This window comes from Xiphophorus maculatus, chromosome 6, assembly GCF_002775205.1.
Source record: "Xiphophorus maculatus strain JP 163 A chromosome 6, X_maculatus-5.0-male, whole genome shotgun sequence".
Lineage (NCBI taxonomy): Eukaryota > Metazoa > Chordata > Actinopteri > Cyprinodontiformes > Poeciliidae > Xiphophorus > Xiphophorus maculatus.
The window spans coordinates 13,044,864-13,067,606 of NC_036448.1; the positions used below are offsets into that span (position 1 = coordinate 13,044,864).

Sequence of the window (22,743 nt, forward strand, 5' to 3'; positions counted from 1 at the left end):
CTCAGGTGACTATTTGTCACGCACTCAATCAGTCTGCTACCTATGGAAGAGGGACGGGAAAACATGGTGATGGCAGCATCAAGCTGTGAGGAAGTTTTTGCTGAGCAAGTCAGAGAAGCTGGTCAGAGCTTATGGGAAGGTGGATGGAGAAGAGAAAATGTTAGAGATCACAAAAAACTTGTACTGGGAATGGGTGTCAGATTGTGTTGTGGTGAAGACACCAACTGGCAGGCTAGCAATGAGTCTACCGTTTAATAACATAATGATACAAAAATGTTGCATTGGTAGAGCATGCACCCCATAAACCAAGACCTAGATGCAGCCAGAATTTAGGTTTATGGCAGCAGCATGACAGGGTACTGTACCTGTGCTAATTATATATGTTAGGCTGTAAACATGCTTTTATGTTTTCTTTATTGGAGACAAAGTTAAAAACATAAAAAATCTTGAAAAGTTGCAACGAGGGAACACTGCAATTAGAAGGATCCTATATTTGGATCACCATGACAGCGAGAATGCCGGGGGTGGTGGTATTATTAGTTTAGGCCTGCTTGCTGTGCACTCCACTTTTCTGCTTCGACTTGCTACGCCTTCAGATGTTCCCAGTGTGAAAGCTCAATGCCACACGCATCAAACGCACATCCATGCACTGATGTGCTTGAACCTAATGTGCCAGGAAGGGTATACGCCCACAACTCTCGTCTTCGGGAGAAAGAAATTTCTGTGAGATTTGTTAAAACCACGAGAGAACTTCAAAGAATTTGTACAACACAGGTTCGGTACTGAACTTGGCTTCACTTCTAGGGGAGAAAAAAAGAACGAGATTCCCTGTCAGGTAAGATCCAAAAGAACAAAAATATCTGCTGTAAGCGCTTTGATTCATGTGTTTGGAGAGAAAGGAGGAGGGGGACGTACAGTACACTGTTTGATTCTTTGAGGTGAAAGTAGGTAAAGCTGCTGTCTGTTTTGTAGGAAGCTACGGCAATGATCCAAGTCCAGAGTTAACTTCTTGGACAAAAACTATTCAAAAACAGATGCTGAACTGCTTAGAACAACAAAAATCAACAGACTTTTGTCGAGAACCCAAGAAATTGGCCATTTTATGGTTGTCATGGAGATGAGATAAGAACGTGTGACAGGCACTTATCACAGTTTAGCCACTGTGCATCAAATCTGCATCTTTTGTGTGAACTCTTTCATTCTGTTCCATTCCTAGTTTCTACCTTCATCCTTTCTCCTCTCTCTCGATCTGGCCTCAGTAAACGGTGATGTCACTCTCCCTGGTGAGGTGAAAACTCCCGCTTTGCTCCCACGGTCTGGGTTAAGAGCCCACTTGTGGAGATAAGAGAGCATTGTTTACTTGGCCCAGCTTTGTTGCAACTCCCACACAAACGCACACACGGCGAGCTCCACCACCCGCACCACGCAGCTTTACTGTCACACTTTCCAGAATGTGCTGTGCGATGGTGGCAAGTCATTAATGGAGCTGCATGAAGCACAGTCAGAGTATTAAACTAAGACCTGAAAGAGCAAACCCAACGTCGACATGGAAGCACAAACTATGTGCTTCCATAGTTTGGAAGCACATAGTTTGTGCTTCCAAACTATGTTCCTCTCTGGCATACTGTGTTGTTGTTTTAAAAGTCTGTGTGCTTTTCAATTTTAAGCGAATGATTTGTTTTGGGGTTGTTTTTTTTTGCTTTTTTATTGTAACTTCTGTATTTGGGTCAATGTTTGTCAGTAAATTCTCCATGGAGTGGGAGGAAAAGATGTCTTCCTACTATTTCTTAAAATATTCACATAATGTCATGCATTTGTACTCCGACTCTTACATCTGTAAAATAAAATCAAGAGTTCACCTAATTTAGCTCTTAAGACATAGACATCAAACAACACTACTTCCACAGAAAGCATGGTGGTGGTGAGATCATGCTGCGGGAATGCTTTTCATAAGCAGGGACAGGAGATAAAAACATGGCAATCCGGAGAGAAAATTTGTTACAGGCTGCTTTTGCATGACAAGGATGCTAAACGTGCAGCCAGAGCTACAGTAGAAGAAATGACAGCTTATTTATGTGTTAAAATGCTCCAGTCAGCAGTTTAAATCCAACCAAGGATCTGTGACAAGACTTGAAAATTGCTGTTCAGTCACCATCCCATCTGAATAATCCCAAGAGATGCAAGGGAAATCTTTCTGATTTGTTCTAACACATTCAGAAAAATAATGTGACATTTGTCTTCCGCTTCCCGGTAACGCTCATAAAATACCAAAAATTAATGTACTAAACTTTGTGGCTGTACTGGAACGCTCTCGAGTTTCTCCTCAAAGACCAAACCTTTTTAATGTACACGCTTCAGTCTGAAAAGATAAATACGCAGCTTGGAAAAATGTCACAATCAATCATCCCACTCATCACCTGTCGCTCAACTCATCTTCGTCTTCCTTCCCTTCTTACCATTACCTCCTCATTGTGCGCTTTTCTTTTCACCACCTGCTGCTTCTGTGTAAGTTTTTTTTTTTTTTTTTTCACGCAAACAACAACGTCTCCGCCGTCACCATTTTACATACCGGTATTTCATGCCGGTCAACTTGGCAGTGGACTCCTTCAGGTTGTGGTGGTAGCGGTGGGTGAAGGAGCCCAGGCTCCGGGCGATCAGGGCCACGGTGCGGAAGCGGGCTCGGGCATGGCTGGTCGTGTTGGGGCTGGTGGCGTTCTGCTTGCTGTGCTCGCCGTTGCGAGGGGCCTTCAGCCCGTGGTCCGTACACGCAAAGGACACCTGCATGGCTGCTGGCAAAAAGCCACAAGCTGCTCCAAGACGAATGAGACCCTGTTCGTGTCCTTAACGTCCTTGAGAGTCTTCTAGTCTGTCTGCGGAAGCCCGGAATTCAGACTATGTGAAGTTGAAAGTGAGTGGTCCGGGCCAGTCCTGCCTAATTCTGCCGAATCTCATATGGAAATGGCAAGAGGCAACGATGAGGTTGTTCAGTTTGTTTTAAGGGAAGAATCGCCGTCTCGTGCAGATTCTCACAGCTGGACATGTCAGGGATGCAGTCTTGACAAGGACGCTAAACGTCAGCGTCAGAGTGTGGAGAAGCTGCAACGGGGATTCCCGGGGCCAGTCTCTCTGCACCTGGAAATTGAAGAAAGGGTGAAGATGAAAAGAGAAGGACGGGGTGATTACAAGGCGGTCATTTAGAACATGAACTTATAGTTATAGGAGGAACTTTTAAAAAAAAAAATGTTTCGTCTATTTGCCTTCTTCTGCCATAATGTTTTTTTTTCAAATGTAAAAGAAGTTGAAATTGACCAGTTTTTTGTCTTTGTGCTGCCACATTCCGCACATCTTTTATTTTATTTTATTATTATTTTTTTTTACCATTTTCACAACTTTTCAAACCAAATTTAGTTTCTTCTTCAACTACTTCCTTTGTGCTCGTCTGAGATGCAGAAATGTGTCAGTCTCTTTTTACCCTTAAGCTGCAGCTAAACCTTTAGTCCAGCTCTTGAAGTGAAGAGAGTAACACTGCACCACCAGACAGGACGTACTGACACTGTTGACGAGCATGCGAGGTAATTATGGATACTCACACCCCGACACACATCTTAAGAATAAACCCATGCTTTCAGAGAGCGGCGGAGGTTTGCCGATTTAAAACCGTGCATGCAAAAATGTCTCCTGGTAAACAGCGGCAGGCGCGAAAACAAATCTTAACTGATGCTGGTGTTCTTACACAGCGAGTTGCCGGCGGTCAAATAGAAAGATGCACGGATGTCTGGATGTCTTCCGACTCGCTCACAACTTTTGAGAGGGATCAGTCTGTGTTCACAGTGTGCAGGAGTCCAGTGCAGACATGTATCCAAACACATGCAGCATTTCCCTCACAAGCAACAACAACGAAAAGAAGCGTTGATCTGCCTCCAAATTCCTGCAGGAAGTCACAGAGCTGCGTTTTTCATGCTCCCTGGTTTTGCAGCATGAGAGCCCTGCGTGGTGGAGGGACTCTGGAAATGCAAAGGACAAGCGCAACGGAGGAGGCACGGAGAGGAGGATGCATGGTACCTCGCTCCAGAAGGAGGCAGATGCTGTGAGGAGGCGAGGAGCAGCGTGTGGTGAGAAAGTGAGCCGGTCGCTGAATGAGGACGGGTCTGTGTGAGTGTGTGTTATAGGCAACTGCCTCTGACTGTTCGCCTGGAAGAGCTGCAGCGTTTTACACTATGGCGCCACACATAGAGAGAAAGAGAGAGAGAGAGCTACATGTGAATGGGAAAGATGTGTGTATGCGTGTGTGTGCGGGCACTCTGTTGCTTTAAGATATCCACCTTAGACATAGTGTCAAGGTAGATTAAACTGCTTAATTACCTCTTGCATGATTCTGTATGCTGCACATTTAACGCCCCCCAACCAACACAATGCAGCTTCAATCATAAAACAAATATGCAGGTCCAGTCTTTGACCTTCAAAATGCAACCTTCTTAAAAACTCATTAAAGTTAGAGTGGTATAGTGCAGTAAAGTACAAAAACCACCGAGCAGAGCGGCGCCTTACTTTCCCCCATGTAGCAATAATGTGACAATGCCAGATTTCCTGGTTCATTGAACATCCACACACCTCGAGGCTGACGCAGCTTTATTTAGATCACTGTCAGATGGAGTCAACACTTGTAAAAACTATACGTTGTGCTGAATTACATTTGCAGGTTTTTAAAAATAAATTCCATGCTTTATTGGATCCAAGACATTCCCCGCTTTCTAAAGTAAACCAAAGTCTCATAATCTGAGATAAATGTAAAATGAACACTGTGGATTTGTGCTGTGTCAGTTATGTCGTTGTCGCAGCAACATGTTTTAGTTATAGATCAGGGGTGTCAAACACATTTTTGTTTTGGGCCAAGATCATGAATGCTCTTAAAGGGCCCGTTGTGCCAGCATGTATTGATAAAACTTGCTCACGAACTGTTATAATCTCAATGAATTGAACATCTTTTCAGTCCCTCCAGGATTTTGTGATACTTCCTGTGATTTTTTTGCAATAAAAACCTAATGTTTGTGGTACTAATTTGGCAATATTTATGGTATTGCCAAATTACCGTAAATATACGGTAATTTATTTACGGTATATTAAGTGTCGGTAAGTGTGACTTTTTATTACTCGCTGTATAGATCATGGACTATAATCTGACATCAGTTAAGGCTGAGGCAGCTGTTTAGTGCAAGTAAGAAAGTTTCTGATAATTTTTTATAAATATCTGCAATAAAATCCCATTAGTATAAAAAAGTGAGGGGATTTGTTGATTTTGCGTGAATTTCCACAATATCTCTCAAGAAACTTTACGGGCTGATTGATATAATTTGCCAGTAAACAGATAAAAACGGAATTGATTTGATTGATAACATAATATTTAAGCATATAGTCATATAGTCCATATTAAGTTGTTTATTTTCTTATTTTCATTATTTCCTCCAGTATGATTTATTCCTTCTTCTAGTTTAGTTTCTCTTTTTTAAGTGTTGGATTTATCTCTGTTGTTGTTTATGTTCTCTCCCTTCTAGTTTCATCCTTGTTTTTGCCGTAAGTCACTTTGCCATTTATTTCTGCTGCCAGTCATTTACCGCATCAAGCCTCCCTCGCTCCGTTCCCAGCTGCAGTCAGTTTCCCTGCTTAGTTCCTTCACTCTTTCCTCTTTATATCTACCTTACAGACTCATTACTCACTGCTCATTCATTATGTTTGCTCCATGCCACTGTTTCTCTCTGTCTCATGTTCTAGAGCAGTGGTTCTCAAATGGGGGTACGCGTACCCCTGGGGGTACGTGGAGGTACTGCAGGGGGTACGTGAAGCTTTTCAAAATATCTTTAAAAAATCAGTAGGCTCCTCATAATAAGTCTTGGGAAAAATTATTTTGTAAAAAGTTCGATAAAATATAAATGTGTGTTCATACACTGAATTTTATATTCAGTATTTACAGGGTATTTACAGCACTGTACCTCTTTTTTATTCCAAAAATGTTTTGCCCGTGTCAGGGGGTACTTGACTAAAATTATATTTTTAAGGGGGTACATCACTGAAAAAAGTTTGAGAACCACTGTTCTAGAGGACCAGGGTTGTGAACCACTGCTCTATCCTAGTTTGACTCTTGTCTCCGTATGTGTGAGGTAATAGTCACGTTTGCGCCTCAGAAATGAAATTATAATGTTCACGCCCCTTTGAAACAAATAATCAGATGAATACATGTTTATGAACTACTGGATGTCCTGAAATAAACCCTAAAGTGTCTCTAGTGAACGTTCTTCATAATGTTCTGTTCATGTGAATGCTCTAGATTTCACTTTTGCTGCTGTGACTGTTCAAAGTAACACAGATTGAACACACATAATCATTCCTGGTAGTGATTCTGTATTACATCCTTACCTCAGAAAGAGCCAAAACAAAAGTGTCAGAAATGTCATGGTCTTAGTTCTCTTCGAGGAGAACTCCGTCACACTGACTCTGACAGTTCGAACCCAAATCAAACTTGATGGTTCTGTTTCTTCCAGTTTGCTGTAGGTTATTTGCACGGCCATTTCATGTAGTCAAAATCATCATGAAGATATTAGGTCTCAAAGCCAGAGCACAAATAACTCCAAAGGCATCAAGGGGAAGTTTGCAGACTGTGGAGAACTCCCTCCAGGGCTCTGAGCAAACTGCTCTCACAACTGTTTGCATCCCAGGGATGTGTAAACTCAATGTGATGTGTAAAATTGCAATGCGTATGCCTCCTTTAAAATCCTACAACCCTCTGAGAATAAATGGAGAGAAGTTGCATCAGCTTTACCTTGCTGCTGCTTCATCTTCAAATAGCTATTTTTGCCTTCAGCAATGCCTGCTTTGGCCTGATGGTGTAATTCCTCAGCGCTCTGGAGGCGTAACTGTGGCATAGACAAAGCTGCAAACGTACTTCTAATGTCACGAGCACCTCCAGGGTTTCTATTTTCTTCTGCTGATCCAGTTTGAAAGTGTGCCAGTCGAAAGCTCGTACATTCTGGCTTGAATCCTGAAGCCTCAGTAAACACTGCTACCTCAAGGCGATGCGCTTTGCCTTAACGGTTTCTCAGAGAACCTCCTGGAGCTCTGCTAGAAACAGCCATGAGGTGAGTGTGCAGAAGTTGAAATGAGCTGTCATGATGCTGCACAAAAAGAGACTGATGGATTTCTGTGCGGAAATTAACTGAGGATTTCCAACAGGTACAGCATCTGTCCGCGTCGCACCGCCTGTGGTTCGTCCTGGTAATGATTTTGTTTATGATTGCAGTGATTTTCTTTGGTCAATGCCACATAAATGCTTCCCAGAGCAGAATTAGAGATTTCTAGTCACGCCGGAATCGTATAAAAAGGAAAAATCCTTCCAAGAACTCCACAAAGTCATCCCTGCGTCACATCTACACAAGATCATTTTCAATATTCTTTTGTCTGTTCAACTTTTTCTCATATTTTTTTTTTTCACATTGCATTCTTTTTTCCCCATCTACTCATCCCCACAGCACAAGTCCATCATCTCTTTTATTAAAACTTCACATCAAGCCATGAATGCGAATCATTGGGATGCATTTTGCATACAGAGCACAAAGGAGGGAGCCTCGGTGGTTTCATCTGTCCCAAAAGTAACTGCGTGAAGGCATAATTACCAGATTTATGGAGCTCTATGGATCTCGCTCCGTGAAGCGCTGGTGCAGAATGTTGACTCAGAGTCAGATATGCTGGCAGAATGCTTTATGAGCGTTTGACAGAAGAGGCAAGGGCAACCATCTGTCAACCGCAGCGTCACAACCGTCGCTTCTGTCAACGGCGTCTGTCTCTCGGATTCCACTGTGATGACACTGACAAAAGTCGACATCTTCTCAGTGTCGATCCCTACAGATGTATCCTGCCATGTGTAAGTCACGTGCATCTCCTGCTTGCAAGCGGCTTCTTGGTGGGACATTAAGTAACAGCAGGGAGATGAATAGTTTCTTAAAGCTTTGAAAATACTCTGCACAAGTGGAGAATTTCTGGAGACATGCAGCAGGATTTCTAATTTATTCCACTATAAAAAATGTCAACATGAGATTCTGTCAAACTCACATTTCTTTTAAGTACCAACTGCATCTCTAAGATGATCGTTTTTGTCCTTAAGCCTTAACAATATGCTAAAATAACTGAATTCTCGAGATTAGCTCTCTGCACGTCAAAATGCTTAAATCAGGCTTTTTCACTTAATGTAATTTCTGCCTCTAAATCTATTTATTTTTCCACATTTGTTCTGCATTTTGGTTTGGTTGTGATTCAGGAATAACAGGACAATATGTTGTTGTGAGTGAAACACAGTTCCTTTGGCCTTTCCTATACAAAAAAGTTGAAAATGTCAAATATTTTTATGACATTGTAGCAGTGTAGGTTTAAACCACTTGTTGCACTCACTCATTGTAACTTGATAACTAATGAAAAACACAGTAAGTCTGTGTTCATTTTTGATTTTCTCCCAGTGATCAAAACAAGCATGTTTGGTTAACCAATCCTTACAGGTTTTCTGTGCCTGTGCAGGATTGTTGGACAGATGTATCTGTATTTTCCCATGTCTTACCTGCTCAGTGCCCAACCTGACGTTTGAAGTGATGATAGTCATGGCAAGGTATAATACTCAGGACACAGCGATTCCCTGGCTTGGTCTGACCTAACCTGCCCAGTGACAACAATAAAAGGCTGCTATATCTGAAAAATGTTTAGAATCTCAAAGTTTCCAATCCCAACGATCTTGGTTTTTAATTTTGTCAGTAAGGTGTGTGCTGTTAAGTGCACAGTTATCTGACCACTTTTAGTCGGATAACGTTGCTATAAGCAGAAATAGTTCAGGGATTTTTGGAGAACAATGGGTTTGAGGTCTTGACTTGACTTCCAACCTAGATAGTAAAGAATCTTTGAGGGGCATCGGACAAACAAATGACAGACATAAGGCCTCACCTTTATAACCTGGAGCACCTGCTGCTAACATATTGGGTCCCAGACACCACAGCACAGTTCAACCAACACGTTATGAGATGGGTGGTCATTATGTTGCATCTGATTGGTTTGTATTTCTTTGTAGAAAAAGGATTAAATATCTTATATTGGGTGATGTTTCAGCCTTTTTGAGGTTAAGATCAAGATTTATGGCTTACCCTTTTATTCAGCATGAAGATTTTACACTAAAAATCCAAAATCTAAGCTTTTTCAAAGCAATGCAACTGTTTGGAATCAGCATATTTTACCAAATAGTGTAGCGGATTATGAAAATTTCCTATTTGCTTTAATAATCAGCTCTTTTAAAACGATGTTCTAAAGGGCTTATACTCACTTTCATTTCTTTAATGCTATGGAAACCTGCTGAAGTTAGGGGAAAGCGTTAAATGCATGCATTAAACAGCAGGTTTATTATCCAGGAGAACTAGGGGATTTCACTGAGCTAGACAGAATCTTGTCAAGAAGCGATGAAAGCATTAGGCATTTAACAGGATGCTGAGCAGAATCAAAGTTTAATTTCAACAACCAGTGACTCATAAATAACACAAACAAACAGAGAGAATATTCAAACAGGCTTTGAGTTATTCTAATCACAGGAAGAAAACTCATGTTGATGGGATTTAATCGAATCTTGTTCAGTACACCTTGAAACTCCTCATTCATATTATGATAATTTGGGGAGTTAGTGTAAAATCACACTGTTCACAAGGGGCATGAAGCATCTGTTCATAGTTCTCCAACAGGGAACCCTACCTGTAGACCGTGCAGTCATGAGGAAGAGTAGCTCCTGGAAGCAAACTGGTTTGGTCCCGAGGATGGTCGTCAACACTCTGCTCCTGCTTCAGCTGCCCCTGAGGTGTGTGTGCGCTCCAACACTTTCTGAAAACCAGCTGGTGGGGTTTGAGGTGTGCGACCTGGCTCCCGCCCCCTGCCTCTCCAGGATGGAACTAGGGCAGCGATCCTGTCCTGGCCCCTCTCTCTCAGCCTCTGCATTGAGGTCTCACCACACGCTGCCTTGAGATACATTTTTCGGATAGACTGATGGGGCCATACCTTTAGATAACAAATCCCTTTCTATATATGTTGCCCTTCATACGTCTGTGTGCGAGTACAAACCAGTGCCGGCCATGTAAGACAGCACAGGCTTTGTTATGTTGCAGTGTTCCTATAATACACAAGGACTAATGAAGCGATTTAGAGTATTATCCTGACACATTTTGCACGCATCACCACATCATTCACATGTTCTCCGAGCAAAGCAAGCCAAACACGCACACACACACACCATAAGCACACAAATAAACTTGACCCACAAACATTATGAAAGGATATAACAGAGAGGAGGCCAGGGACGGCTCTGCATGCCATACCTGTAACGCCGACTTTATTTTTAGATGACCATTTATAAGACAAAGACTTTTGTTTGATCTTATTCCAGGTCCAGCTTGACAACGTTGCACATTTGCAATGGAAGGTGATCAAAGCAAAACGGAGATTTATGTTTACTTGTTAGATATATCTTTATAATACAGGTGTTATAATAGGTCAAAACTTGATACAACCACACGCTCTCCCCTGAGTGATTCATTAAGTGATGACAGAAACTCAGTTAAAGGTATTCAGGTCGGCTGTAAATACACACATTTAAGAACTTTTTTTTTAGAGGATTTAAGACCATTCAAGAAGAGTGATTGATCGATTTAAACTTTTATGTGTCTGCTTTTGTCTGCTTATCCAAGATCAGGATGTGAGGGCAACAGGTCCATGAGGGAAATATAGATATCCCTCTCCCAAGCGACAGCCTTTCCCAAGGAGTTCCCAGGGCAGAAGAGATTTATAGTTCTTCTTGTTTGTTCTTGTGCTGGGGGCTCCTCCCAACCGGACCTGCAGAGAAAGTGAAGCAGCAATGAACCTGCACCAATATCCAAACCTCCCCGACTTTAAGATGAGACGAGATATGAACTCATATGTGGTGATGGAGCTCCTAACCCTAAATCTAAAGCTGAATTTAGCAACATTACATAGAAAACTCATTTTAGCCATTTGTGTCAAGAATCTATTTCTTTTGTTTTATCCTGCTTTCACTGATGAATCAAGGCACAGAGATTCTTGAACTGATCTGCTTGAGACAATGACTTACCCCCAACCTTATTCTAGCTGAGTATCATGGCTTCAAACTTAGAGGCGCTGACTCCACTCATCTGCTCTAAATGCTGCGTTTTCACCAGCTACAAGTGAAAAAATATAATCATAAATAACAAAAATATAGACTTGAAAACATCAGTCTGTGTGTAATTTGTCTATAAAATATATTTCACTTAGTGAACGAACTTTTCAACAATATCCACTTCATTGACTGAGACTGCATAGTTAGGGTGCTTGTATTTTGTATCAAAATGGGCAGGCAAATGTCACTGTAGCATATTTAAATGGCCAAACGCAATAGTTCAGTTGGATTTCATCAGATATTTTAAAGGTCTTCTCTGATACAGTGGGTGATTTTGTAACAGTTTTCTGTCCTTGTGCTTAGCCAAGTCTAGTCTGCTGACATTCTTCCAGCCTCAGTGTTCAGTCCTGGGCTGGTAGCTCCAAAGTAATCTCTCCGCCAGTCTTTATTGACTCCCACATGCAGAATCTGCCATTCAGTTTCTCTTCCACGACCTAAAATCTGTTCTGCTACCCAGGTTTGCCTCCTCATAGCAGCCAGGCCTCTCTAGTCACTGCCAGCCAGCACAGAAAGTCAGTGTCTGGGTCTTTGTGTTTCCAACTCAGGGCCCAGTGGGGTTCCTTTGCCTGACCTTCTGTCTTGTCATTTCTACTCTACCTTTGTCCACATCCTTTATGATCCATTATTCAATGCAATGCATTCATAGGTGCAGAAATGATAAATTTAAATAATATAAAAGATTAAACAATTCATGCATACTCTCCAGTAAAACTCCAGTCATGAGAAAAGATTACATGTCTTATGTAATTTGGACATAGCAAAATATTTTATAGATTCAATTTTTTTCTATTATTTCGTGTACAAAAAAATCACAGTAGATTCCAGAGTCGTTATTTACCGAAAAAGCAGACAAAAGCAAAAAAAAAAAAAAAAAAAGGTGAGACATACCTTTAGAACTTGGTAAGGAAAATAACATGTTATTTCACATTAATACTCCAGTTAAAAAAGGTGAATTATCTTTTTTTCCCCAACACTGTAGAACAGGATACCAACTATTTATTTGTTGTATCTGGCTGCCCTCTTGTGGGCAGACAGAGAATATGCCATTTATTGGAAAACAATCGGTTCCACAGCTACATATAAAAGACACAAAATGTTATAAGCATTATATTACAAATTATAATCAAAGAAATAAATCTCAAGCTTTCCAGAATTGCACACATATACACAAGCCAGTCAAACTGGTACATGTCGTTCAGGTCTGAGCATTTGAACACACGTGCTAAGGAAAATAAGATGCTGGAAAATCTGTGGGAGCATCGAGCACCGCTGTATCCACTGTTCCCTCCCACTCATTGTGCTGTGTGAGAGACTGAATCAGAGCTTCTGGTCTATTTCAGTGCCTGGATATGAGAGGTCTTTTCTCTCCCCCTTCCCTCTAAGACTAGAGGGATTCACCCACACAGGGTGACTTCTGCAGGAAGAAAGTCAAGCTGGCTGAAAATCAAACGCACACAATAATGGATGCAAAGAGCTTCACTTTCTAGCAAAAACATAATAACAGAACAAATGGATTAACATTTTGTGTTTTCTGGTAATGTACAGATTTGTCTGATTCTTTTATTCTCAAATGTAGTCAGAAAAACCATCAAAGGAATCATTTCTTAAACTATGATGGTAACGGTATGAGAATTACAATATTTCAATAAAAAAAAAAAATGCTGCTTTTTAACGGTCATTGTATAATTTACACTTACAGGACCTGTGTGTGAGCCTCTCCTCTCATTTTCTGCATGAATTCTTAAAAAACATTTTAAATGTGTTGTGGTACACCTTAAAACCAGATTTTCAAAAATAACAGCACAACAGGCTATTCAGAGTACCTCCATTTCTGCTTTGAAGAAAAAAAACACCAAAAAAACATTGCCCAAAATATTTTTTTACCCTCTATTGTTGCCTGGTGAGTTTTTCCTCAATTTTAGTAAATGCTCAGTTTAAATGAAATGCATTTAAATGATGTTTTTCATTAGTGAGAAAACATGAGGAAATACATAAACAGATAAAGCCAAAGTCTGAGACAGTTAACAAGCAAAAGGGGCATTTCTGATACCAGAAATCTCCCCCCGCCCCCCCTCTTAAACCTTCATTTATCCTACCGTTTCTTCTTGTGAATGACTGAATTCAAATGTTGAAATTATACCTCTCCCTCATTAAATCTCCATCCAAAAGTTCCTGATAATGGAATCGCACTACTTCCCAAATTGGGCCATTGTACCCCGGTTATTTTGTTTTGCTCCTGTAAATGCAGTGGAAAGGCAGCGGGGTGATGCTGGCTCCAGGAAAAAGCTCCTGGAACAGATATGCAGACGAGAACTTTAATCTTTACTGAGCCTCGGATGCACATGCCTGCCCTCGTGTGGGCAATCTGAATTATTCTAAACCAAACAATCATAAATGAAACGCTCAAATACAAATACATCCTCACAAACAATTATAAATATTAAAGTTCAGTGATAAAGCCTTGCTGCAACTGTCAGTCATTCACAGGTCTACATATTGAAGTTCAGGCTGTGGAAATGGAGATGAAGCATTGATGAATTTAGGGGAATTTGAGAGAACCTCAGATACTGTCTGTGTCCTCCTACTCAGCGATCAGTGCGGAGGCAGAGCGTTTATTCTATTCTGCTCCCTGAAATGGGAGGTCTTTTCTTCACTGCTCCCTCCAAGACCAGAGTGATTCATCCACACTTGTCTGCAGGCAGAAATGCAAGAAAAAAAAAAAATATATCCTTCAATGTTGAGTATAATTACACTTGATAGCTGACTTTCTCTGAAACAGAAACATCTCTAAGATTTTTTTGACTTTGGAAGTGTAACCCTTTGACTTAAACAATATCTTGTTTATTTAAGTTCTGTAAAACATCTCATAGATAAAAACAGTTTTAGGCTCAGACCTGTGCTTATTTGAACATAGATCTGTTTATGCTATAACAACCACACCTCCATTCATTCATTTGGAGGTGATGATTATCCAGCTCCAACACTTCATTGTCCGACCCTTCCTCCCCAGAGAAGTTGAATTCATTATTGCTTTCTGAACTGCATGGCTCAAAAAATGGGGTTGCAGTCCTTCATCAGAACCACCGTCTTCTTCTTCATCACTCCATAGCTTCTTCCTCCAACACTGCATTTACATTTTGACTTACCCTCATGACATCACAAGACTGCGCTGGCGCTTGACCCAATTACTACAGACGACAGACCGGCAACCTGTCCAGGGTGTTCCCTGCCTTTCGCCCGAAACGTTCGCTGGAGATTGGCAGCAGCAGCCCTCCTGACCCCATTAGGGACAAGGGTGTTAGAAAATTAATGGATGGATGGACTACAGACGAAAATAGCAACACTTTTCAATGCCGTGGATTATGTAGTAGTCTGTGAGAAATATTTATTATTATAACCTTTTGTCTATACAGAATGAATGCAGTCCATGTTTTTAAATCCAGTGGTTTTACTCCACTCTCTCCTCTGTGGGGAACTTGTCAAAGCTTGTTTACCGCATTCTTATCAATACCTCCAACAGTTTTTGAGGAACTCAATAAAGTTTAACTTTATCTCTAGAAATTAACATCTCTATATCAAAACAGAAAAAAAAACTGTTAATAAAAGCAATAGATTATAAAATAATGAGGTTTTTAAAATTATATGTCTCCAATCTATTCTTGAAAGTAATCATGAGGTTTGGTTTGCTCTCACCTTCCTGACTGTCACGCATTTACTGGATGATAATGGCAATTTGTATGAATATGAATACATTTTTGTTAAGAAATATAATCTAAATTGTGCAAAACGTGACAGTAACAAGATAACAAAAAAGGACAGCAAGTGCATTTGTTCATCTTGAAAATAACATTTATAAAACTAAATCAAGAGCTAAATTACAGACTACTAATGGATTAGATTTACTACACAAAAATTGTAGCAATAACTTTTTAAAGATTTAGCTAAAACAATCTGGTTTGGTCAGGAAGGAAATTTATGGAGATTTATGAAAAGAAAAATCAAATAAAATGAAAAAATATCTGGGATTTTCTCTCCCTCCAAAATATAAAGAAATGAATTTCACACCACTACATTATATCTTTTATTCAAATGAGTTTATAAGACACAGATTTAAAACTGATTGTGTTGATTGCTATATGAACCTACAACAACAAACATCTATTTTTGTCAATCTGTAAACATCTTATGGGAATCTCTTCATACATTCCTAACCATAAAGTCCATGAACAAAAACTCTCTCTTCAAATTGTTTAATATGGGTGTCGTGGCCATTTATGTAAAAGTTTTGTAGATTATAATTTTTACCAATTTTGTTTTGTTCTTTGTGTAGTGGAAATATATTTAAGTTAATTTAGATTCAAAATTTGCAATTCATTTTTATATTTGGAATTATTTAGATTACATTGTTAATTGTTAGACCCGCCCACCAATTTGAGCGATTAAGAACACACCGGGTGCGGGGTGGATTGTTTGGTGGATTGTTTGGTGGATTGTTTGGTGAATGTCTGGTGTGGACGGGAGGCTTTGGTAGAATGATTTTTTGACCACTTGAACACTTGAACACTTGAACACTGGAACAGTTGAACATTAAATCGAGACTATTTTTTTATTTCAACTAAGTTACAAGACTTTTTATTTCAACTTTAACAATAAATGAATGAGTAAAAGTGCGTACAAAGCCCAAACCACCCGTTACCACCCACAGCCTTTATTGGAGTTTATTTTTGCTTTTTTGGAACCGAAGGCTGCGACATTTAAGTCAAAAAATCATTATATTTTTATTTTTCTTGGACTGGCTTGGAACGTTTGGATGATCGAACTTGGAGGACTGAATCTTCACGTAATGGACTTGGAGAAGACGCAAAGTTCGTGAGTAAATGCGGTGCTTTGTTGGAAAGAGCAGAGCCTGAACTGCAAAGTGAAAAGTTTGTTTTGGACAATTTTCCTTTGGATTTGGAGAAACGAAATTTGTGTTGAAAATGGATGAACAAGATGAAGGATTTCAAAAAGAAAAAGAACTCTTTAATTTAATTAAAAGGCGCAGAGCCAAACTCAGCGTGCTGACAAGAAAAAGAAATGACATTCATGCTTTAATTGATGCGGGAGAATCAAAAACCTCCATAGAGGAGCATATGAAAACTTTTAATAATTATTTAACGGAGTTTATGGACTTGCAATCTTCAGTTCAAAGACTGCTTAGCGATGAAGAAAAAGAAACTGATCACGGCGATTGGTACGAACCAAAGCTGATAAGTTTTAAAGAGTTCTTGGATGACATCGAAAATTGGATGGATGGCGATCGAGATGCACAGAAGAGCGAAGTATGTTCAGCATTGAACGTTGAATCAAAGGCGGCATCTCATCACCGTAACGTTGAGCCGGATGACAGCGTCTCACAGACTGCGCAACAAACGGTCGGCAAAGACTCTGAAAGGCTATCTGGGTCCGCAGCTAAACCAGTCAGCACAGCGCCCAGTATAGTGAGTAAGGCTTCTAGTTCGCGGAGTAAAAGTTCCCGTGCGGCTTCAATGGCGCTGATGGAAGCCGAGGTGGAAAGAGCCGCTCTGAAGGCGGAGGTGGATGCGCTGCAAGAAAAGCATGCGCTTGAGCTGGAAGAACTTCAGTTAAAAACAAGAAAAGAAGCATTGGTTTTGAGAACCAAGCTGGTGAAGGCGGATGCAAAGATGAAAATCTACAACTCTACGCAAGATCAGAAAAGTCATGTTTCCAGCTCTGGTGTCATAAATCAGGATACATCAGTTTCTGCGATATCTACTGAGTTCATACCCGCTGCTACAGCTCAAAAGGCTCCAAGAACACAGAAACAATTGTCTACTCTTGTACCTTTGCCAATGCCCCAAGATACACCTATTAATGAAACATTAAAAGTGAAACCAGAAGGGGAAAGCCCAAGACGAATATCTTCTCAGGTTGATGTTCATAGTAGTGCATTAACAGAGATTATGATGAAGCAGAATGAAATCACTGAGATGCTTGTAAAACAACAAAGACTGTCACTCCTGCCATCTGTAGAAATCCCTGTTTTTAGTGGAGATCCTTTGCATTTTAGGTCCTTTCTTAAGGCATTTGAGCAAGGAATAGAAACTAAGACAGATAACATGCAGGACAAGCTTTATTACTTAGAACAGTTTACCACAGGTCAGCCTAGAGCTTTAGTGAGAAGTTGTATGCACATGAGTCCACAAACTGCTTACTTGGAAGCAAAAAGACAGCTTGAGTGGAACTTTGGTAACAGATCAAAAATAACATCTGCATTTATAGACAAAGCTCTGAATTGGTCAGTCTTAAAGTCTGATGATGCTGCAGCTTTAAGAGCTTATACATTCTTTTTAAGAAGTTGTTTCAACACAATGGATGAAGCTGGGTTTATTGAAGAGCTTGAAAACTCAACCAATATGAGAATTCTTGTTTCAAAGTTGCCTTTTAGACTTCGTGATACATGGCGATTAATTGTGGTTGACATAGCAGAAAAGTATGATCGTAGAGCAAAGTTTAAAGATCTTCTTGATTTTCTGGAAAAACAAACAAAAGCTGCATTGGATCCTGTTTATGGAGAAGGTCAAACTGCAAAAGAAAAGATGGCTTTAAAACCATCAAAGGTTCCTTTTAAAACTAAAAGCAGCAGTTTTGCCACTTCTGTTGCTGTGGTTTCTAAACAGACCAGTGACAAACAGGTCCAGTTTAACCATGAGGTTACAAAGCTGGTTCGAGCTCGATGCTTATTTTGTGATGGAAACCATTGCATGGAAAAATGCGACTCATTTAAGCAGAAAGCCAACAAAGAAAAGGTGACATTCCTTAAAAGTAAAGGTTTATGCTTTGGTTGCTTACAGAAGGGACATATGAGTAAGACCTGTCCACAACGTCTAACATGCCTCACCTGTAATAAAAGTCACCCTACTGTTCTGCATATTAAACCAACAGAGCAGCAGTACCAAGCATTTAAGGCTGAGAGTAAAGAGTCACCAATCTCAAATGCTCTTGTATCTTTGAATGTTGGTAGCTACACTGGGGCCGGGTCTAATGAGTGTGTTCTGTCAGTCGTCCCAGTAAAAGTAAAGTTGGAAAAGGGGACAAAGATTGTGGAGACTTATGCCTTTCTAGATCCAGGCAGCTCTGCAACATTTTGTACAGAGGCTTTGATGATGCAGTTAAATGCATCTGGAAAGAAAGTGGAAATCATGCTAAAAACCATGGGTCAGGAAAAACCTGCAAGTAGCTATAGATTATCTGGTTTGGAAGTAGCTGCTTTAAAAGAAAATGAGTACTTGAAGTTGCCTGATGTTTATACTCAACAGTCCATTCCTGTCACTAAAGAAAACATCCCTAAAGAAGAAGACTTAAGAAAATGGTCTTATTTGAAAGTTGTTGAGTTGACACCAATAGATGCTGGCATTGGGCTGCTCATTGGTGTAAATTCTCCCAAAGCATTGGAACCTTGGAAAGTAGTTAACAGTGAAGGTAGTGGGCCTTATGCTGTGCTAACACGCCTTGGTTGGGTTGTTAATGGTCCACTCAATCAGGGTAGTGAAGGAAATCGACATGTTGCTAATTCTATTCAGGTGAACCGTATCTCAATAAGCAGTTTGGAAGAAATGCTGGTCAGTCAGTATAATCAGGATTTTATAGAGCACAAGTGCAATGAGCGAACTGAAATGTCTGTAGAAGACAAACAGTTCATGGATATCATGTCAGAGTCAGCGGTGCTTAAAGATGGTCATTATCACCTGAAGTTACCCTTTCGTAATGCTGAAGTAAAAATGCCCAACAACAAACAGGTGGCCCAGCAGAGGGCGCAATGTCTGTTAAAACGATTTCAGAAGGATAAGTTATTCTTTGAAGAGTACAAAGAATTTATGCATAATGTTAGTGTGGAAGGACATTCAGAAATCGTACCACAAGATCAAATGGAACATGAGGAAGGAAAGGTGTGGTACGTACCTCATCATGGGGTCTACCACCCCCGTAAGAAAACACTGCGGGTTGTTTATGATTGTGCTGCAATGTTTGCTGGAACATCACTGAACAAAGAGCTGTTACAGGGACCAGATTTGACTAGCACCTTATTAGGTGTACTCATTCGTTTTCGGCAAGGTCCAATAGCCCTCATGACGGACATTAAAGGGATGTTCCACCAAGTCAAAGTTGCTCAGGAACATGTAAATTACTTACGTTTTCTCTGGTGGCCCCACGGTGACATCACAAAAGAGCTTGTTGAACATAGAATGTTGGTCCATATTTTTGGTGCAGTCTCTTCCCCTAGTTGTGCCACATATGCACTTTTAAAGACTGCTGATGACAACCAACATCTGTACCCAGAAGAGGTTATTAATACAATCAGACACAGCTTCTATGTAGATGACTGTCTCAGGTCTGTACAGACAGTTGAGCAGGCCATTTCTCTTTATCAACAGCTCACTGAGGTGTGTGCCAAGGGGGGATTTAGGCTCAATAAATGGGTGTGTAGTGAGCGCTCTGTCCTCTCGCAGATCCCTGAGGAAAACAGAGCAACAGGTGTAAGGATGCTAGATCTTAGCCGGGACCAGCTTCCCACTGAAAGAGCCCTGGGGGTACAATGGGATGTTGACCAAGATGTTTTCACCTTTAGCATTGTAAACAAGCACAAACCACTAACAAGACGTGGTATTTTGTCCATTGTCAGCTCTATTTATGACCCTTTGGGTTTCTTAGCTCCAGTTATTCTCCCTGCTAAACAGATTCTTCAACATTTATGTAAACTGAAGTTTGGCTGGGATGAGACAATTCCACCAGAAATGGCACAAGTTTGGAAAAAATGGATCAAAGATTTAGTTCTTCTTGACAACTTTAGTGTCAGACGATGCATCACACCCAAAAGATTTGGGGAAATAAGAAGTGCACAACTGCATCACTTTTGTGATGCCAGTGAAACTGGGTTTGGTGCCGTGTCTTATCTTAGGCTAACTAATAGCAAACAGGAAGTGTGCGTTACCTTTGTTATTGGTAAAGCAAGGGTAGTACCATTAAAACAAATCACTATACCACGACTTGAACTTGCTGCTGCAGTTTTAGCTGTATGTCTGGACAAAATGCTGTTAGTTCAACTTGGACTCAATCTGAGTGAATCAGTCTTTTGGTCTGATAGCACAACCGTCCTGCAGTACATTGCAAACACAACAACACGGTTCAAAACTTATGTAGCTAATAGAGTTTCCACCATTCGTGATCTTACAAAGGTTACTCAGTGGAGATACATCAGCTCAAAGTTGAATCCAGCTGATGCAGCCTCTCGAGGCATGAAGGTTGGCTCTTTTTTAAAGTCTTCCACCTGGATCAGTGGGCCAGAATTCCTCACAAAACCTGAGATCCAATGGCCAGCAGTGATTAAAGAATTACCTGTCCATTTGGAAGCTGATCCAGAGGTTAAAGATCAAGTCCTGACATGTGCAGCTGTGCTGGAAGAAGTGTGTCCCACCACCAAGCTGCTAATGTACTTTTCCAGTTGGACAAAGCTAAAAAGATGTGTAGCATGGCTCCTGAAACTAAAAGAAATGCTACAAACAAAGAAGTTGCTAACTGCACACTGTGGAAATCAAATGTGTGATAAACAGGACAATAAAACAGATGTTCAGCTCACTACTGATGATCTGTCCAAGGCAGAGGAAGCCATAGTGAGAGTTGTGCAGAGAAAACATTATGGCAATGAAATGGCTGCTCTGAGCTCTGGTGCAGTGAAAAAGTCAAGTCATCTGTACAAGCTTGATCCTGTTGTTAATGATGGTGTGTTGAGAGTGGGAGGCAGACTGAGCAAAGCAGCCTTACCTGAAGAAACAAAACATCCTGCAATATTGCCTAAAGGAAGTCATGTTTCAAAGCTCATTCTTCAACATATCCATGAAAAGGTTGGACACAGAGGAAGAAATCACATGCTTTCTACCCTTCGACGACAGTACTGGATCCCTCATGCTAATTCAGCAGCCAGAAAGATCATCAGAGACTGTATGGTGTGTCAAAGGCAACGACAAAAGCCAGGTGAGCAAAAAATGTCAGATCTTCCTATTGACAGAATCTCAACTGATCTTCCACCATTTACTTATGTTGGTACTGATTACTTTGGACCAATAGAAGTGAAGAGAGGGAGAACTATTGTAAAAAGATATGGAGTTCTCTTCACATGCCTAACCTGTCGTGCAGTTCACCTTGAGGTGGCACATTCTCTTGATACAGATTCCTGCATAAACGCCATCAGGAGATTAATCTGCCGCAGAGGACAAGTCAAGGAAATCCGGTCGGACAACGGAACCAACTTTGTCAGCTCAAATCGTGAGTTGAAGCAAGCCATGTTAGAGCTAAAGCAAAGTAAAATCCAAAAATGCTTAGCACAAGATGGCATAAAGTGGACTTTTAACCCTCCTTATGGAGCCCATCATGGTGGTGTATGGGAGCGCCTGGTGCAGGAAATAAAGAAAATACTGTGCTCCATCACAAACCAGCAAGTACTAGATGATGAAGGCTTGCACACAGTTTTATGTGAAGTGGAGGCTATATTAAATGATCGCCCGATTACACCTTCTTCTGAAGATCCCAATGATTTAGAGGCTCTTACTCCAAATCATTTGCTCCAGTTAAAAGGTAAGCCTGTGCTACCACCAGGTTTGTTCAAAAAGGAGGACCTGTACACGCGGAGACGTTGGAGGCAAGCCCAATACATTGTGGACCTGTTCTGGAAACGGTGGGTGAAAGAATATCTCCCTATGTTGCAAGAGCGACGGAAATGGAACAAGACTCGCAGGAACTTTGCCATTGATGATGTGGTGCTTGTTGTTGACGAGGCTGCACCAAGAAATTCTTGGCCTATTGGACGCATCACAGAAACCATGGCAGATGCAAGTGGATTGGTTCGACATGTGCGAGTCAAGACGAGAACAAATGAGCTGGAGAAGCCGATCAACAAGATATGTCTCCTGCTGGAGGCTGTGTAGAGACGACAGCAAATGTTTGTCTCCAACTGAGCTAAGTTCTGGAACCTCTGGCTCTACATTTACACTGATACTCATTTACTGACATGCTGAACATCTCATTCTACTACCTACACTTTTATACACACACAGACCATGCACATGGACAATAGAAGAACGTGGAAGTCATGGAACATTGACTGTTTTTACCTTTTTTAATTTTTTCACTAAGAAGACATATGAACTTAAAAAAAAAAAAAAAAAAAATTGTATACTGCATAAGTTAATGTTTAAAATGAAGTATTTGTTAATAGAAAATATTGTTGAAGAGCTAAGTCTGCTAATGATATTAATTTTGCATTTATTAATGGCCACTTATGCAGATGTTAGATGTAATTCTTGTACATGAATTAGGGGCCGGGATGTCGTGGCCATTTATGTAAAAGTTTTGTAGATTATAATTTTTACCAATTTTGTTTTGTTCTTTGTGTAGTGGAAATATATTTAAGTTAATTTAGATTCAAAATTTGCAATTCATTTTTA

At 40.5% G+C, this 22,743-nt stretch overlaps 2 protein-coding genes across 4 annotated transcripts in view; one reads left to right on the top strand and one right to left on the bottom strand.

The window, feature by feature from the left end:
• The window catches only part of LOC102231296 (voltage-gated potassium channel subunit beta-1-like), a 36,973-nt gene extending 27,068 nt beyond the window's left edge, over positions 1 to 9,905 (bottom strand). Inside the window, exons 1-2 of one of the 3 annotated variants that reach the window (XM_023335813.1) lie at positions 9,769 to 9,905; positions 2,570 to 3,132 (exon numbers count right to left, since the gene is read on the bottom strand). In XM_023335813.1, the coding sequence (XP_023191581.1) occupies positions 2,570 to 2,784 (215 nt within the window). In that variant the 5' untranslated portion in view covers positions 2,785 to 3,132; positions 9,769 to 9,905. Of the gene's footprint in view, positions 1 to 2,569; positions 3,133 to 3,733; positions 3,979 to 4,062; positions 4,303 to 9,768 lie in introns of those variants that run through there. The other 2 variants (XM_023335814.1, XM_005795959.2) reach the window with 2 other exon arrangements.
• Positions 9,906 to 17,827: 7,922 nt separating this feature from the next.
• LOC111608821 lies at positions 17,828 to 22,426 on the top strand. Its single transcript, XM_023335043.1, has 2 exons — positions 17,828 to 21,274; positions 21,437 to 22,426. Exons 1-2 carry the CDS (start codon positions 17,842 to 17,844, stop codon positions 22,222 to 22,224), a joined length of 4,221 nt encoding a protein of 1,406 aa, XP_023190811.1. The 5' UTR covers positions 17,828 to 17,841; the 3' UTR covers positions 22,225 to 22,426.
• The last annotated feature ends 317 nt before the right edge of the window (positions 22,427 to 22,743 follow it).